The following is a 16,742-nucleotide window of genomic DNA, read 5'->3' as shown; positions in this document are numbered from 1 at the left end:
CTGGGAGTAAGACATGTTATTCTGTAACACCGCCAAGACAACAGTCTGTATGTTAAGGGTCACATCTGCCAATGCCCATGAACTTAAGCATATTTTGCCAAGGTTGGTAAGCCTAACACAAAGGATTGTGAGGTTTAATGAGGCAAGAAATTAATTTATATCATTGCAGCATGATAATTATCAACACAACACTCAAGCAAAATTAATTAAGTAGAAGTATTAATTAAGTAGAAGTAAAAAAAATAAAATTACAATTGATCTTCTGTAGTGTGTCTTTAATCACACATACTAGCCTAGCCTAGCATACCTTTAGAATGACTAACAGTGCATGTCATGTCAGGTACTGTTTCATGTCAGGTACCGTCATTCTACTGCGACTCCGCTTCACCTGAACCACCAGTGCGGATGGAGTCACGCTACCTGTCGCACGGCAACGCTAACAGTGCAAATGCAGAAAACCCTGAGGGGAAAAAATACCACTCAAGATACAGTCAATTAGTTTACTTTATTGGAATGCATACTCACAATGTTTAACAGGTAGGACATAAATAACTTGACATTTTCACAATTATCATCACACACATAAAGTGCTACTCAAATCACAGTACATCACTCATAGCTGTGAGGACACTCCATAGAGAACACCAGGGGGGAAATCAAGTTGTACAGCAAGAATAAAGGGCAGTACAGACAGCCGAGTAAAGCCAGACCTTCCGTTTTGCTCCTCAACTCATGACATGAAATGGACTGTTGCTCTTTGTAAGTGAAACGATCGGCGTACATTCTGTACACTCCCACCCACACAGTTACACACAGACATACAGTACTTCAGCTTCTGGCCGCCACAGCGGCAGGTTGCTCCGTGGACTGGAGTTGTTTTCCCAGGTACTCCCTACAAAACAAGAGAGGGGGGAAAAGTGAGGATAAAAATCCCTAAAAACAGACAAAAACGTGATTGTGTGTGTGTGTGTGTGTGTGTGTGTGTGTGTGTATATATATATATATATATATATGGTATAACCTGCAGATGAGATGTCAATACGTTGATTATGTGACCTTGTAGAAGACCAGCCATCTCCATTTTTCCTTTTACTTATATCTCTTATTTCTTTATGTTTGTACCCATGTTGCCATGAGGATGGATTTGGTCCGAAAGTGAAAACAGGCGTTGCTAATGAAGTAAGTACATTTTAATCAAATTAGCATTGTGAAAACAGAAATTAAGACTGTGTTTGCTTTAATAAGCATACACCTGGCTTGCTACTTATACTGTAATGTCTTGATTTGGTCTGACTCTATTTTACATGCAGCAAACTCTTTCTAAAGCCTAAACAAATCCAGGTGTCGTATTAGAGAAACCAGTAATATTCATTGACACTTCACTGCGAATGACACATTATGGCACATGGCCAGTTTTAGTCAACGGTTGTGTTTAGGGAAAAAAACAAAACATAATTCACTCATTTGTGTGACCCATACAGTAACTCCATAGAGCAAACTCAAAAGATTTTTAATACTCTCTGCTTTCATTAAAAAATGGTTGAAAATACAATATATTAAAATCGATCTTTATACATATGACTTTTCCTGACAGCAAAATCATTATTAATATAAATCACTATTCTTAAATGTCACATTCGATAAGTCTCTAATTTGTTTTGGTATGACGTTTTCCAGCCTAGAAAATGGTGAGATCATGACACCAGCCTTGCTGCCTTCAGTCAAACACATTTCAACCAAGCCCTGGTCCAAACTACATCAATACAATACTAAAACGCTTGTTTTAGCTTCAGATTCATGCACACATGGGATTCAGCCCAATATGTAGGTTTGGATGAGCAATCACTCGAATGAATACAACAAACACACCCTCTCTGTTATCACCTCCATGCTTCCCCCGGGCATCTGACTACACAAGCGATATGACTTGCCTGGTGAGAATATAGACTAAGAAAACCTCTTCTCAAATATTGTTTACATAAAAGTTACTGTGAAGTCATTGTCATTCATTACAGTCCATTTGGCCTGTCCTTTGAATAGCAGCTGTATATGATGTGCTTCGTGTTGCTAAGGAAGTAATACAGAGCAGATGGCAGGAGATAAAACTGTCTATTTGAAGATATAGGCATGTGATGAGGGTGAGTGATCCTGTGAAATAGCATGGGGGATCTGAAAAGGAGGCAGCGCATGTCTGTGGTTGACTGAATGATTACAAATCAAATCAAATCAGACTTTATTTATATTGCGCCGTTCGTGCAAAATTGCAGTACAAGGTGCTTAACAATACAGTGAAAATAAATGGTAATATAAGGAAATTATAGTATAGGAAATAAGAAACATGGTAGAACAGAAAGACCAGTGCAGAGGGTAGATAAAAATAAAATGGATTAAGAGGAAGCCAAGCTAAAAAGGTATGTCTTAAGATTTCTTTTAAAGGTGTTTAGAGGTTGTGACGCCATCAGCTTCTCTGGCAGGCTGTTCCACAGGCGAGGACCATAGACACTAATTGCCGCCTCCCCGTAGTTCTTTGTCCTCACCCAGGGAACAACTAAAAGGCCAGAGGCCAGAGGACCTGAGTGATCTAGAACGAGCATATACTGTAATAAAAGCAGGTCTGACAAGTATTCAGGTGCTAGTCCATTGAGTGATTTGACAACAAAAGGATCTTAAAAGCTATTCTAAAACTGACAGGCAACCAATGAAGGGACTTTAGGACAGGTGAGATGTGTACTCTCCTTCTGGTCTTGGTTAGTACACGTGCTGCTGCATTTTGAATGATCTGGAGCTTATTTATAGCTTTCTTAGGTAGACCAGAAAGGAGAGCATTGCAGTAATCAAGCCTGCTATTGATAAAAGCATGCATACGTTTAGTTAATCATTTAGCTGTTTATATACATAATTTCTCAAGAATTTTACTTAAAAAAGAAAGGTTTGAAATTGGCCTGAAATTGGTTAGCACTGAAGGATCTAGATCTTCAGGAAAGGTTTCACAATTGCAGTTCTCAGTGCCAGGGGGACAATACAATGCAGCAAGGAGTGATTTACAATCACTAGCACTTCATCCTCAATTAAACATAGTCTTAGAAAAGGTGGTGGGGATCGGGTCAAGTGAGCAGGTGGAGGGTTTTAATTGCATTACTTCTTTCCTTAGCATTTCTTCATCAACAGCAGCAAAACCATTAATAGCAGTCTTAGGCAGAGGGATAGTGTCCAAAGACAGGGGCTCACGCACATTCAGTATAACATGGTTTAGATCCAACCTGATTCTTGTTATCTTGTCTCTGACAAATGCTGCAAACTCTTCACATTTTGACATTGAGGCAATGAAAGGGTGGCTTTTTGGAGCTCGATTTATGAGGCTGTCAATAGTTGAGAAAGGCCTCTCTGGGAAATGGTGCACAGCAGGCTAACAGACGTCCAGTGTGCAGCTTTAATGGAGGACTACAGAATGGGGTACGGCTCTCAAATGAAAACTTCACAGCTTGAACTGAATATAAGATACAGGGGGAAAACAGGATGTCCAGTTCAAGGACACAATGGGACTGATCATATGTGAACTAAATTAAATGTGAGGTTGGGCGATATCAACATTTTCTTGTTGACGATATTACAATAATGTTGTTCATCATGAAGCACTGTGGAGACATGCCAGCATGAGACGACACGACATGAAACAAAGAGACATGTTTTTATCGCCAGAGACGTTTTTATCGCCAGATGTGCTTTAGCTCGAACATATGGAGTTTTAAGCACTTTAACAGACTGTTTTCTAAGAGACCCCATCACGATATGCTTCAAATATCACTATATTCGATAATATCAAAGACGGGCCCCGACTCTCAATAAAGTAAACTGCATGACATGAAAAGCTCCAACTCTGTCAAGTCTGAGCAGGAACTAAAAGGACGCGAGGATTACCAACGGTGACAACTGAAACACTCTCTCGACTGTCGACTGTTGTCATGACAGCAAGGAGTTCTACCAGGAGCGAGTGCATGACAGCCACGCAATTGTAAATGACATCAGACCCACTCAAGGTGAGTGTGTGTGTGTGTGTGTGTGTGTGTGTGTGTGTGTGTGTGTGATGCACTGGATACAAGCATGCACACAGTTGATGTGCTGCCAACATAAAGGTACACCACAACTTCAATCAGACAGCGCTTTCATGCTATATTGAAAAACAATAAAACATTAATCATGTCTACATTATACGCCTGACAATGAGAAATCAACATGTTTTTAAATCTCTATTCATACCAGTGTGTTCTCTTCAGCGTTCACTCCTACTCTCCCCACAATAGGCATTGTGGAGAGTTAGATGTTTCATTTCAGAGAGCCGTCTGAAGAGTGTGGGCAGTCAATACCCAGCCCGACACAGAAAGACAACCTTGAGATGTCGAGGCTTCTGTCAAATCATTTAAAAGGCCGTACAGGAAACACAGGACGACGGAAAAAGGACCAATTTGACACATCTCTCAGTTTCAGCATCAGACCCCCACCAATCCACCTGCAAACTGATGGCAATGGCTGAAACATACAGTTGTATGGAGTGGTGAGGTAATAGTATATGCTAGTGTTGGTTATGATATTAAGGGTAACAGCACTGAGCAGAGTAACAGCACTGAGTACAGATAAATGCTGGTGAATATAACAGTTCACTGTAGAGAAGAGCGTGCGACATTCATTTATTTTTCCATGACTGAGATTCATTATCAACTATCTATGCTAGTGTTGGTTATGATATTAAGGGGAACGGCACTGGGCTGCAATATTACATTATGCCTGATTGTGTTGTGTGATCTGGAATATAAGAATATCTTATTACTTCTGGCATTATTAGAATTGATCCCTCTGGTTGAAGTATTACTTTCACACCAGCTGTTGAATGTGAAAAATGGATGCGTGTTGATATGAAAAACATTCATAAAAAATAAATTTAAAAAAGCCTTGCATATTGACATCTTGCATATTGCATATTGACATCTTCCTCCTCGTTTGAGGAAATAATGTTGAAGTCGTGTCGATCTCTCTAAAACCCTGCTTTCAGGGTCTTACGGTAGGGACATAGTTGTGTGTCTGCCCTGTAGGGACATAGTTGTGTGTCTGCCCTGCAGGGCCACGGCTGGATCACAATCCCTTGTTTGTTTACGTGAGACAAATTGTGTTGAGTAAATGCTAACCTCTCTCTCTTTGACTCTTATCTTGGATCAATAAAGTGAACAAAAACTTTCTCTACAGTTCAGTGCACCAGTTATGTACTCAGTACATTAAAGGGCACTTAGGCGAGAGAAAAAATACTATAGGCTATCGCTGTGAACAGGAAAGGATATCTCGATCTATACTCGCTGTAAACAAAAGACGTCCATGTTCCTGTTACTGGAACAAAAACAAATAGATGTTTTTTTTTTTTTTTTTTTTTTTCTGGTAGAGGAGGAACTGAATAGGTTTCTAGGGTGAGGCATAAGGACACACACACACACACACACACTCAGAAAAAATTTACAATGGCTGAGAGGCCCACTATCAGTACTCCTGAGGGACAGGCGATAAGTAACGCAGAGGTGTTGCGGAGGATTAGGGTTCTATTAGAAGCGGCCATTGGAGAGCCTGAAGTCTGAGGAGATACGCACCAGTTATGAACCATGAGCTTCTGCACAGCCAACAGGGCGTTGTAGCGGACGAGCTGGTCCTCGTGGTGCATGTGATTCATCACCAGCTGTTTCCCACCCAGCTGCTCAATCACTCTGGAGGAGAGAGGGAGAGAGAGAGTTTATTAATACAGTACTAGATACTGTATCTTTATGAACCTACTGTATATTAACTATTGATTGTAACCAGGTAACTTCTCAAATCTAATGAGGCGCTGCAACCACACGCAAACATGTTAACATGAAGTCGGTCCTGTAAATAACCTGGTGAGTGACATTCATTCGTGTTTTCTTGGTAGTTAAATGTGAACCTTTCTAAGTGAAAATTTGAAAGGAAAAGCAAGCACAGCCGCAGTGCATCTCAAGTCCATTGTAAATGGTGGGGAAGACTGGAGAGAGAGAGAGAGAGAGAGAGAGAGAGAGATGGCATCGAAATCAACACACAGCCACCTCGAATGACGGCAATCTTCTCATCAGCAACAGGTGATCTGCTTGCTTTAGAGTGGTCTAATTAGAGAGCCGGGGCGGTGGGGGTAATTCAGACCACTGATTCTCTATGGAGGGCAATTGGGTTGTTATGACGATGGAGGAGTAAGAGGAGGCGGAGAGAGACAAAATGACAGACAGCAATTACACTGTCCATCAGACTGCGGGCTCTACGGGGGTGTCTCCTAGGAAGCGTGAGCGGGCGGCTTAGTGGAGACAGGGGAGGGAAACGCTTCCTGGCTGGAGCGTGATCTGACAAAAAGAGAGAAAACAATGGTTCTTATTTCCCCTGAGGACGGCGCGAAAAGCTCTTGTGCGCGTGCATGCGCGCGCACGCACACACACACACACACACAGAAACCTGTCCACACACACAAACAAACCTGTCCACCCACACAGACACACACACAAACACCTGTCCACACACACACATGCCCGCAAGCACACACACACACTCACAAACACACTTGTTTTAACTTGTAAATGTGTGTCAGTTGTATTTAAGAAAGGGGTCAACGACTCTGAGTGAAAAGTGACAGTATTTAGGTCGCTTCATCATGGATCAGTGGGACCTGAACGCCAGCGAGGACTTGGCACTCGTCACCTTCACATCTGCTTTCTGCCTGACTGCTCTGTCTCTGTCCGTGACAGGACTGTGTCCAGTGCATCGCCAGCTGTCTGCCTCAGTTACATAAGCGACTGTGGGAGGAAAAAATAGCATTGCGCTAACCACTGTATTGGGACATACTGTCCTGTGTGTTCTTCTGTGTGTCATGTAAACAGTACGCGTTCCCACAAATATGCCTAGGGCACACACAGACAGTGACAGACAGCAACAGACACACATACGGTACACATACCAGGGACTAAGGGATGAAAAACAGCTATATAGCCAACCTCCCCGACCCTTGCAATTCTGTATTGGGTGAATTGGATTGACACTGACACTGTAGAAGATATACACTCACCAAACACTTTATTAGGAACACCTGGTACACCTTCTCATGGTGGAGGTGGTGTAATGGCGTGGGGAATGTTTTCTTGGTACACTTTGGGCCCGTTAATACCAGTCAATCATCGCTTGAATGCCACAGCCTATTTGAGTATCGTTGCTGACCATATGCATCCCTTCATGGCCACAATTTACCCATCTTCTAATGGCTACTTCCAGCATGATAATGCACCATGTTACAAAGCAAAAGTCGTCTCAAAGTGGTTTCATGAACATGACAAGTGAGTGTATACAGGTATACATACAGAGAAGTGTACAGGTGTTCCTAGTAAAGTGTTTGGTGAGTGTGTGTGTGAGTGTGTGTGTGTCTATCTATCTATCTATCTATCTATCTATGTATATGATCTTACCGTTTACCACGTGGGTAGTGTCGTACGTACTCCCCGACATCGTGAGCTGCCACAGCGATGACCTGAGGGTCATCTGACACCTCCAGGAGCCGGGTTAGGATCCTGTGGAGAGAGAACAACACATTATCACACGTTCCACATGAAGCCCCTTTTCCCTGGAGATGAACCCAGAACCATCCCTGTCACAATCTCTCTCCTCAGGGGAGGTACTGATACATAACAGGCCCCTCAGTTTCTGTGGAGAAGAAAAAAAATTTTTTTTATCCAGGGAGCTGCTATGAAGCGTGTGTAATTGTACCATTCGGTAATCTGTCCATTTCTACAAGGTTGTTATAGATGTAGCTGCAGTCCAGTTCATATACAATAGGGCCTACTGCTCACTAAAGGAAATTAACCAACAACCCTCAAATGTGGCTACATTTATCTCTCACCCATTCACATCCACTTATAAATACAATAGAAGCAGTGCCTTCCAGGATTCTGCGATTGCATAATTCAATACAAAAATCAACCATTCCTTATATATTTAGCAAGGGCTTGCAATTTTAACCAATCACCACAATTTTACCGCAACCATGGGTGAAATCAAAAAAGGGCAATTGCTAGAAAAAGCAACAGCAAAATCAAGCATTTTCGGTCGCAGGTATCTCAAAAAAAAACATTGTGATTTTTCAGTCCCTCCACATTTCTCACAAAGGCATTTTCGAGAGAATCACTGGGCTCATTTCAACATGACATATCTACTTCCAATGTTCAATGCAACAATGCAGCAGAAACTAACAAAGGCCAGAAATGACGCAGATCTATGTACAATCAGGCGCGGTACGGATGAATACTTAACCCTGAGGAAATGACAGCAGCCAACCCCTGAGACACAATTACAGGTTTGAAGTGAGAAGCGCTCACCCAATCAACCCTCACAAAGAGTAGGGGAAAAACACTGAGGGGAAACCCTAATTCAGGCAGAGATGAAGCGTGTGTTGATTATAGAGAAGAGGACAGTGATGATGAGACAAGATGAGTAGATTAGGATCTAAACCGAATGTCAGAAGGACTAGGGTGCGAGCGTGACTGAAATACCAAGGAACAATGAAACAAATTGGTGTTTTTATTTCCAAAGGTCTGGAGCGGGACCTAGATTGAATACACACCATAAAATGAAAAGAACAAAACATTTTTGAATGGCTGTATATCAAGCGTTTCTCATAAACTCAGACTAAATAGGCTAGAGACCATTGTCTGTGTTGCACAGGGGCTGTTATCATCAGTTTGCACTGGACCAGAACAAATTGTACCTTACATTTCAGCAACATTTTTGTATTCTCAGAGGCTATTATCTTCTTGGTGCTAGCGTCTTGGGGTATAGATAAGTTGCGTCTTATCGGAGTGCTTTGAACAACATTAACATTCACACGAGCTGTGCCCTTTCTCTTACTTGAGGAGTTCGTAGTTCTTCTCGTTCAAGCGAACGGCGTTCTCACGCCAAAACTTCTCTGACTTGTGCACGGGGCTCCATTCCAGGCGGCCAGACTTCAGCTCGGAGCTGTATTCATCAAACGAGCTGATCAATGGAAGAGAGAGAAGAGAAGAAAAGAAAAGGAAGAGCCGAGAATATGAGTCACCCTTCATATGAAGCACCCTTAAAGACCCCCCCCCCCAAACACACACACAGAGTACCTGAGGTCCTGCACACTCTCTCCCAGTTTCTCCAGGAGGAACTTGATGTCCTCAGTGATGTCCTCGTCATCGTACTTCTGCTGCTCCAGGTTCTCCAGCTGCTTCAGAACCTTACACTGGATCATGGCCAGGGCATACTCCTGGCGGGTCTCCTTCTCCGCAGACTTCTCCAGCAGGTTCTGGAGAAAAAGAGAGAGGGGTACAGAAAGAGAGAGGGGTACAGAAAGTGTCATTTTTTTGTGCAGAATGTTCTAGGTTATCTTCAGAGTCAGAGAAAACGCTTGTTACGCCAATAGCTTGAGATTTATGATGGTTTATGATTTATGATGGTCATACATTGCTTCACCGCTGTTTATACTGCTTATACTGTTTATATTTTTTAGTAGTTCTATTTTATTTTATTCTATTTTCAAAATGATTGTTGCACTACTCTGTGGCACTGTCACTTTTGCATTTCACTGTATACTTGTATGCACGTGACAAATAAAGAATCTTGAATCTTGAAGTGTTCCAGTGAGGGCAAAATAGCTGTGTCTTACCTAGGCACTGACCCTGCAACCATGATGTACAGAGGTGGTCAACCTAGCAGTGGGAATCTTGCTCTAAAACAATGTCCAGTAAAAGTTCAACCTAACATTGTGAATCACATTGAATCAAGAATATCTAAAACCACCATCTGGCAGGGAGTTAAATTAAAAATAATAATAAATAAAACCCAGCCCAGAACAATTCAAAAGGCAATTCATGCCACACTTAAGAGTATGCTGGGAGGATACACAATTAGTAGCCTGGAGCAACAAGCACTCTTCAGCTCCAGACTTGAACCCTGACGCAGAATGATCCATCTCCCTTCTCCCTGTGCACCATCAGTGAAGTGGCCAGGTAAACACCTTAACTGTCACTCTCGCTCACCACTCAGTGTACTGTACATGGCACCATGTCTCAGAATAGAACATGGGAAACCATGGCGACACTTCCTATAAGACGTTCTCTCAGTTTGTGACTACTGAAAAACGTACATTAATTTAAGAATGATAAATGAGGATGTCTTTTGGCTCGATGAAACCCGTCTCCAACTGAGAAGATATACCTCGTCTCTAGGCCTGGGTAAACATCTGACTTTCCAATGAGACCGCTTACTAACTCACATGAACAACGCAAAACAGCCCAAACCAAAATGGATCCAATTACACTGCTAGGGAATGTTGGAACATCGTATACTTTCGACAATGTAACTGCTCAAGGAAATGCTATTCAGGTCTTCCAGATGGTCTGGATAATTTAAGTTCTACAGTGCAAGTCCCTTGTGGTGAGAAAACCAATCTGCATAATTTAGACATTTTGGGAATATGTTATAAAGCAAGGTCATTCTCTTCCAATCACATACTTTTTATAATGAGCAGGATGGAGACAAAACATGTTCATGTTCATCACTATGTCCAGGAACTACGGTGCAAAACAACAAACAGATGATTACATTCATAATTACATTCACTACAAAGATGAGGCATATTTTAATATATTCATGAGTGTAGCCATACCGTAATAAAGAGTTAGATGCCAACAAACAACTCAATCTGAAAGGTATGGACATGACCATAGCTATCTCTGTCTAATACTGAACATGGATAAACGGTTAATCCAAAACCTATAGCATGACAGCAAGTGGCTGTTTCTACCATTCACAACAAACATATGTTGATACATAAACATTCTCATCGACCTACCTCTAAAACAGTTGACGTGAGAGACACCAGGAAGTGTCTACCTTCACCGCAGAGAACAAGAAGATAGATTGGGCTGAACTTGAAACACCTCTCCCCACTGAAGTGTGAACACATACTGTACAGTGCCTTCGGAAAGTTTTCAGACCCCTTCACTATTTCCACATTTTGTTGCTCAATTTAAAATGGATGAAATTAAAAGAATTTGCCAAATTAATCCACACAGTGTGTAATTGATTCATATGCAAATCAGAGACCCTATAAAAACAAAGATATTAATTCCAAAATTACAAGAACGATTATCCTTGCATTAAGACGGACTCAATTCAACTTACTGAGTGATTTGTTGATGACATTTTTGCATTTTAGCTAATTTTGAGAGTGTCACAGGGTCTGAATACTTATGTACATGAGGTATTTCTGTATCAATTTTAATACATTTAATGACATTTCTAAAAACCTGTTTTCGCTTTGTCATTCTGGGGTATTGTGTGTGGATTGATGGCAAAATCTTTTAATTTAATCCATTTTAAATTGAGTCTGTAACACAACAAAATGTGGAAAAAGTGAAGGGGTCTGAATACTTTCCGAAGGCACTGTAGTTTAAAGTGGAGAGCCTACCCTGCGTGACAAATATGCAATTGAGAGAGTAGTGTGGGCTTCACTTCATTGTTCTTAATGGCTTTTAATTAGCGGTAATACAGCCCTACTATTATACCCAAAAGGCATCCAAAGGCATTTTTGTGACTCCCAGGCCACAATGACTTTGCAACCGTAAAGAATAATGGGGGTCATATTTGAAGAAAAACACATTCAAAGGAAAATTCATATCAGGCACCAACTTCTAATGGAACTTCAAAAAACTTTTGAAAACCTTCAGAGCCATCGAGGCTTAAACACCTACTTACTTATATTCTAATTAAAAGGTTGGCTTAAAGCACCACGATTGGATAGAAAAGTACAGATAAATGCTGGTGAATATAACAGTTCACTGTAGAGAAGAGCGTGCGACATTCATTTATTTTTCCATGACTGAGATTCATTATCAACCCACTCCTGCTTGAAAAACCTTGAACTATATTCACTGAAAAGGTACAAAATACATATAAAACAGTGTATTCAAACTCTACCGGGAACAATCTTTAAATGCTACAAAGCTCTAGCTGATGTAGTCAGGAGCCTGGATTGAGGACAGGCCGACAGGATGCCTGAGCCTCACTAGTTAATAAGCACTTGAATAGGCCGTAGGAAGATTAATGGAGCCATGCCCTCTAATTGAGTCCTGTCAGGGCCATGGAGGAGGAATTCATTACCTGACACTAATGCAGACAACAGAGGGGGACCAGAGCATAGCTCTTTAAGCTAAATTAAATATTCAATATAAAAGACGGTCCAAGCAACAAAGGGAGACATTTGAAAGGCCAACAAACCCACACAGTGCATTTGGAAAGTATTCAGACTCCTTCACTTTTTCCACATTTTGTTATGTTACAACCTATTAATTGTTACAATCCATTCTAAAATGGATTCAATTATTTTTTTCCCCCTCATCAATCTACACACAATACCCCATAATGACGAAGTGAAAACAGGTTTTTAGAAATGTTTGCTAATTTATTGAAAATAAAAAACTTAAGTATTCAAACCCTTTGCTATGACACTCGAAATTGAGCTCAGGTGCATCCTGTTTCCATTGATCATCCTTGAGATGTTTCTATGACTTGATTGGAGTCCACCTGTGGTAAATTCAATTGATTGGACATGATTTGGAACGGCACACACCTGTCTATATAAGGTCCCACAGTTGACAGTGCATGTCAGAGCAAAAACCAGGACATGAGGTCGAAGGAGTTGTCCGTAGACCTCCGAGACAGGATTGTGTCGAGGCACAGATCTGGGAAAGGGTGCAAAAAAATGTCTGCAGTATTGAAGGTCCCCAAGAACGCAGTAGCCTCCATCATTCTTAAATGGAAGAAGTTTAGAACCACCAAGACTCTTCTTAGAGCTGGCCAGCCGGCCAAACTGAGCAATAGGGGGAGGAGGGCCATTGTCAGGGAGGTGACCAAAAACCCAATGGTCACTCTAACAGAGCTCCAGAGTTCCTCTGTGGAGATGGGAGAACCTTCCAGAAGGACAACCATTTCTGCAGCACTCCACCAATCAGGCCTTTATGGTAGAGTGGCCAGACGGAAGCCACTCCTCAGTAAAAAGCACATGACAGCCCGCTTGGAGTTTGCCAAAAGGCACCTAAAGGACTCTCAGACCATGAGAAACAAGATTCTCTGGTCTGAGGAAACCAAGATTGAACTCTTTGGCCTGAATGCCAAGCGTCAAGTCTGGAGGAAACCAGGCACCACTCATCACCTGGCCAATACCATCCCTACGGTGAAGCATGGTGGTGGCATCATCGTGTTGTGGGGATGTTTTTCAGCGGCAGGGACTGGGAGACTAGTCAGGATCGAGGGAAAGATGAACAGAGCAAAGTACAGAGAGATCCTTGATGAAGTCCTGAGCGCTCTGGAGCAGGTTCTCAGACTGGGGCGAAGGTTCACCTTCCAACAGGACAATGACCCTAAGCACACAACCAAGACAACGCAGAAGTCTCTGAAGGTCCTTGAGTGGCCCAGACTCGAAGCCCGGACTTGAACCCGATAGAACATCTCTGGAGAGACCTGAAAATAGCTGATCACTGACGCTCCCTATCCAACCTGACAGAGCTTGAGAGGATCTGCAGAGAATGAATGGGAGAAACTCCCCAAATACAGGTGTGCCAAGCTTGTAGCGTCATACCCAAGAAGACTTGAGGCTGTAATTGCTACCAAAGGTGCTTCAACAAAGTACTGAGTAAAGGGTCTGAACACTTATGTAAATGTGATTTCAGTGTTTTATTTTTAATAAATTAGCAAACATTTCTAAAAAAAACTAAGTTTTCGCTTTGTCATTATGGGATATTGTGTGTAGACTGACGACGAATTTTTTTTATTTAATCCATTTTAGAACAAAACAAAATGTGGAAAAAGTGAAGGGGTCTGAATACTTTCCAAATGCACTGTATATTCTATTCATGGTTCTTTTATGGGCTAATTTTTTAATACTTTTATCTTCTTAGTGGTTATTAATGTGTAAACAGCCTAATTAAAAATCTAATGTTTTGACAGAGGAGAGCTATGCAAAACAAAAACAAACACACACACACTGCAAGCAACTTCCTAATAAACAGAAAAGCACCCAAGGGAAGTATTTCCTCTCAAAGTCCCTCTCAGTAGAAGTGGGATCCGACTTTGATCTTGAATACAGTGCCAGCAGTATCCAGGGTCTCCCCCAGTCCCTACACACACACACACACACACACACACACACACACACACACACACACACACACACACACACACACACACAGACGTACCCTGAAGGCGGCCAGGATGATTCGGGTGACCTTCTCCTTGACAGACTCCTGGAGGATATCAGAGAGAGCCGGCACCACGTTGTAACGCCGCAGCTGTTCGCAGAGCTGTGGGCTGAAGGCCAGGAGCCACACGCAGAAGATCATCTGGTACTGGAGCTGGAAGCCACACTTGTTGCTCAGTACGGCAGTGATGCTGAAAAATGCAGAGGGGATGAGGGAGGGATGACCAGGATGAACAGAATATGACTACTCGGTAGCGAAAGAAGCAACATCGATCACGACTGTAAAGGCTGTCAGGTAATCAACTACTGTACAGCCAAGGGTACGGTACAAAACTGGAAAATATGTTTTTAAAAAACCCATCCCTTTAACCACCTGTTTATTACCACTGGGCTTTCACATGACAGCTGTCATCAGTCCTCTTTTACACATAAATCATACTTCAATTTCACTCTTTGGAAAATGGATGCTGAGCACACTGTTTGCCATTATCTGCTCTGTGTGAGGAGAAAGATCAGCTCTTTGTGGCCATCTCTAAAGGGTGTTGGTTATGAAAGGAGCGTTATTTTTCACAGTGAAAAATTAGGAGCAATTCTACATGATAGGATTTGGTTTAAGATGTCACTGGAGTGAATTGCACACACAAAGCTGCAGTGAGGTGTATTCTTAAAAAAATAAGGACATATTGTATGAACTAGAATAGGGATCAGTGACTCACCAGTTGACACCATCGGCCTCAACCCAAGCAAACCTATATTCATTGACCCTCAGCATCAGCTGGAGACATCCAGCAACACACTGGACATACTGCGAGCTCTGGAATGGATAAAAAAAGAAGAAAAAAAAACCACACAGACACACACACACACACACACACAAATTAGTCACTCATCTGGGATAAAAACCCAGGGATTTGGAGGATTTGGTGTTATATCACAAGCTCAGTTATTCCGCAGGGTGAAACAGGTCGCAAGTCACACGCAGAGACAATACAGCTGATAAACAAACTTGCATTCGATTCACCACCTACCTGTAATACAGCACAATAACGCACATGCAACCTAAGGAACATGCTAGAATCACAGAGACCCTCCACAGAGCAGTACAATACAAAGAGGGGGACGTGTCCCTTCAAAAACCTGAGCAGAATACGTGAATAAGAGAGAGATTAGAGCAGAGGTAGCCGAGAGGAGAAAAAAATCTGAACAAATTAATCTGTTACATGGTGGAGTTAGAAAAAGCAGAGAAGTGGTCCAGAAAAAAGAACAGGCAGGAAGACAGTGAAGGACAGAAAAGTGGAGGAAGGAAGAAAGATGTCTTGAGCGAAGTATAGGAGGAGGACATTGACGTGGTTTAGTTAGCGTTAAGTCATCGCAGGCCAGCAGATATGTGAGGATGTTTCTCAGAATAACCACACCAGATGTCAATCATAATACGTTCCATAAAATGGTAGCCTGGGTGCATTCAATTTCCCCTTTTTGTTGGGGAAGTGGATTTCTTCATGCACAGTTCTTATTCATTAGGAATCTGTGTGTTTTATCGCATGCAATCTCCAGTGATACATTTCAATGCACCCATGCTGTTTAAATGAAGATTTATTGTTGAAGCCAGAGAAATGTACTCTAGTCCTCCCCGCCCCTAGCCCTTGGGGAGACAGGTGGAGGTAGAAATCGGAGGACAGGCTCATTGTAATACATGGAACGGGGTGAGGAAAGGTATCAAACATGTGTGCCATTCCTCACTCCATTCCATGCATTACAATGAGCCCTGTCCTTCGATTTCTACCTCCACCAGCCTCGCCCAGTCCTCTGCTACAAACAGCTGGCACATCAGAGAGACACTGGAGTAGTGCAAAACAGGATGGCATAGATAGAGGTGGATGCAGAAAACAACACCTCACAGGGAGAGAAAGATGTGAATGCCCAGTGAAAGCCGACAGAAGCCAAGCCCGCCATTTTCTTTTTTTTTGAAAGCGTCAAGGGGCAAATTTTTCAGGCGGTTAAGATGCACTTCACTCATACTCACTTCACTGGGGGAAATAGTTCCTGCTCCTGTCCCTGTTTCTGGACCTGTACCATGTAGCTTCTGATAATAAAAAAAAGATACAAAAGAAAAGAAAACAAGGGCCATATGATTGGCTTAGATGTTTGACTGGGGTTTCTCGGTATATGACGTTGTAGTTTGCTGCCATTCTACAAGACTCCATTCCAATAGAATGCATGACCGCCATCGGTTGGAGACTCATGCAGACGGCTGGCGAGGAAACTGTTAATGTTATGTTGAAAAGACAAAAGGATCGATTTTTTTGTTGTGTTTCCATCATTTTCCATTAAGTGAAGAATCTTCTTTCTGTTTTTTCCCCCCTTCAGAGTTCATTTAGACACATAGGGGAAAAGTGAGTAAAGACCAACAGACAAAAGACCTTGTCCATTGCCATAT

General features: G+C 42.1%; 1 protein-coding gene across 2 annotated transcripts in view; it reads right to left on the bottom strand.

Annotated features, from left to right (window-relative positions):
* Positions 1-486: 486 nt before the first annotated feature.
* The window catches only part of atp6v1h (ATPase H+ transporting V1 subunit H), a 31,151-nt gene continuing 14,895 nt past the window's right edge, over positions 487-16,742 (bottom strand). For both annotated transcript variants that reach the window (XM_083690107.1, XM_083690106.1), the window contains 8 exons: positions 16,329-16,388; positions 15,022-15,119; positions 14,304-14,496; positions 9,174-9,352; positions 8,932-9,057; positions 7,497-7,598; positions 5,631-5,744; positions 487-892 (listed from right to left, as the gene is read on the bottom strand). In XM_083690107.1, the coding sequence (XP_083546233.1) occupies positions 829-892; positions 5,631-5,744; positions 7,497-7,598; positions 8,932-9,057; positions 9,174-9,352; positions 14,304-14,496; positions 15,022-15,119; positions 16,329-16,388 (936 nt within the window). In that variant the 3' untranslated portion in view covers positions 487-828. The remainder of the gene's footprint in view (positions 893-5,630; positions 5,745-7,496; positions 7,599-8,931; positions 9,058-9,173; positions 9,353-14,303; positions 14,497-15,021; positions 15,120-16,328; positions 16,389-16,742) is intronic.

The sequence above is a fragment of the Argentina silus genome (assembly GCF_951799395.1).
Source record: "Argentina silus genome assembly, chromosome: 18".
NCBI classification, from domain to species: domain Eukaryota; kingdom Metazoa; phylum Chordata; class Actinopteri; order Argentiniformes; family Argentinidae; genus Argentina; species Argentina silus.
Note: the sequence above shows the minus strand (reverse complement) of the source record. Positions and strands in the feature narration are given on the sequence as shown.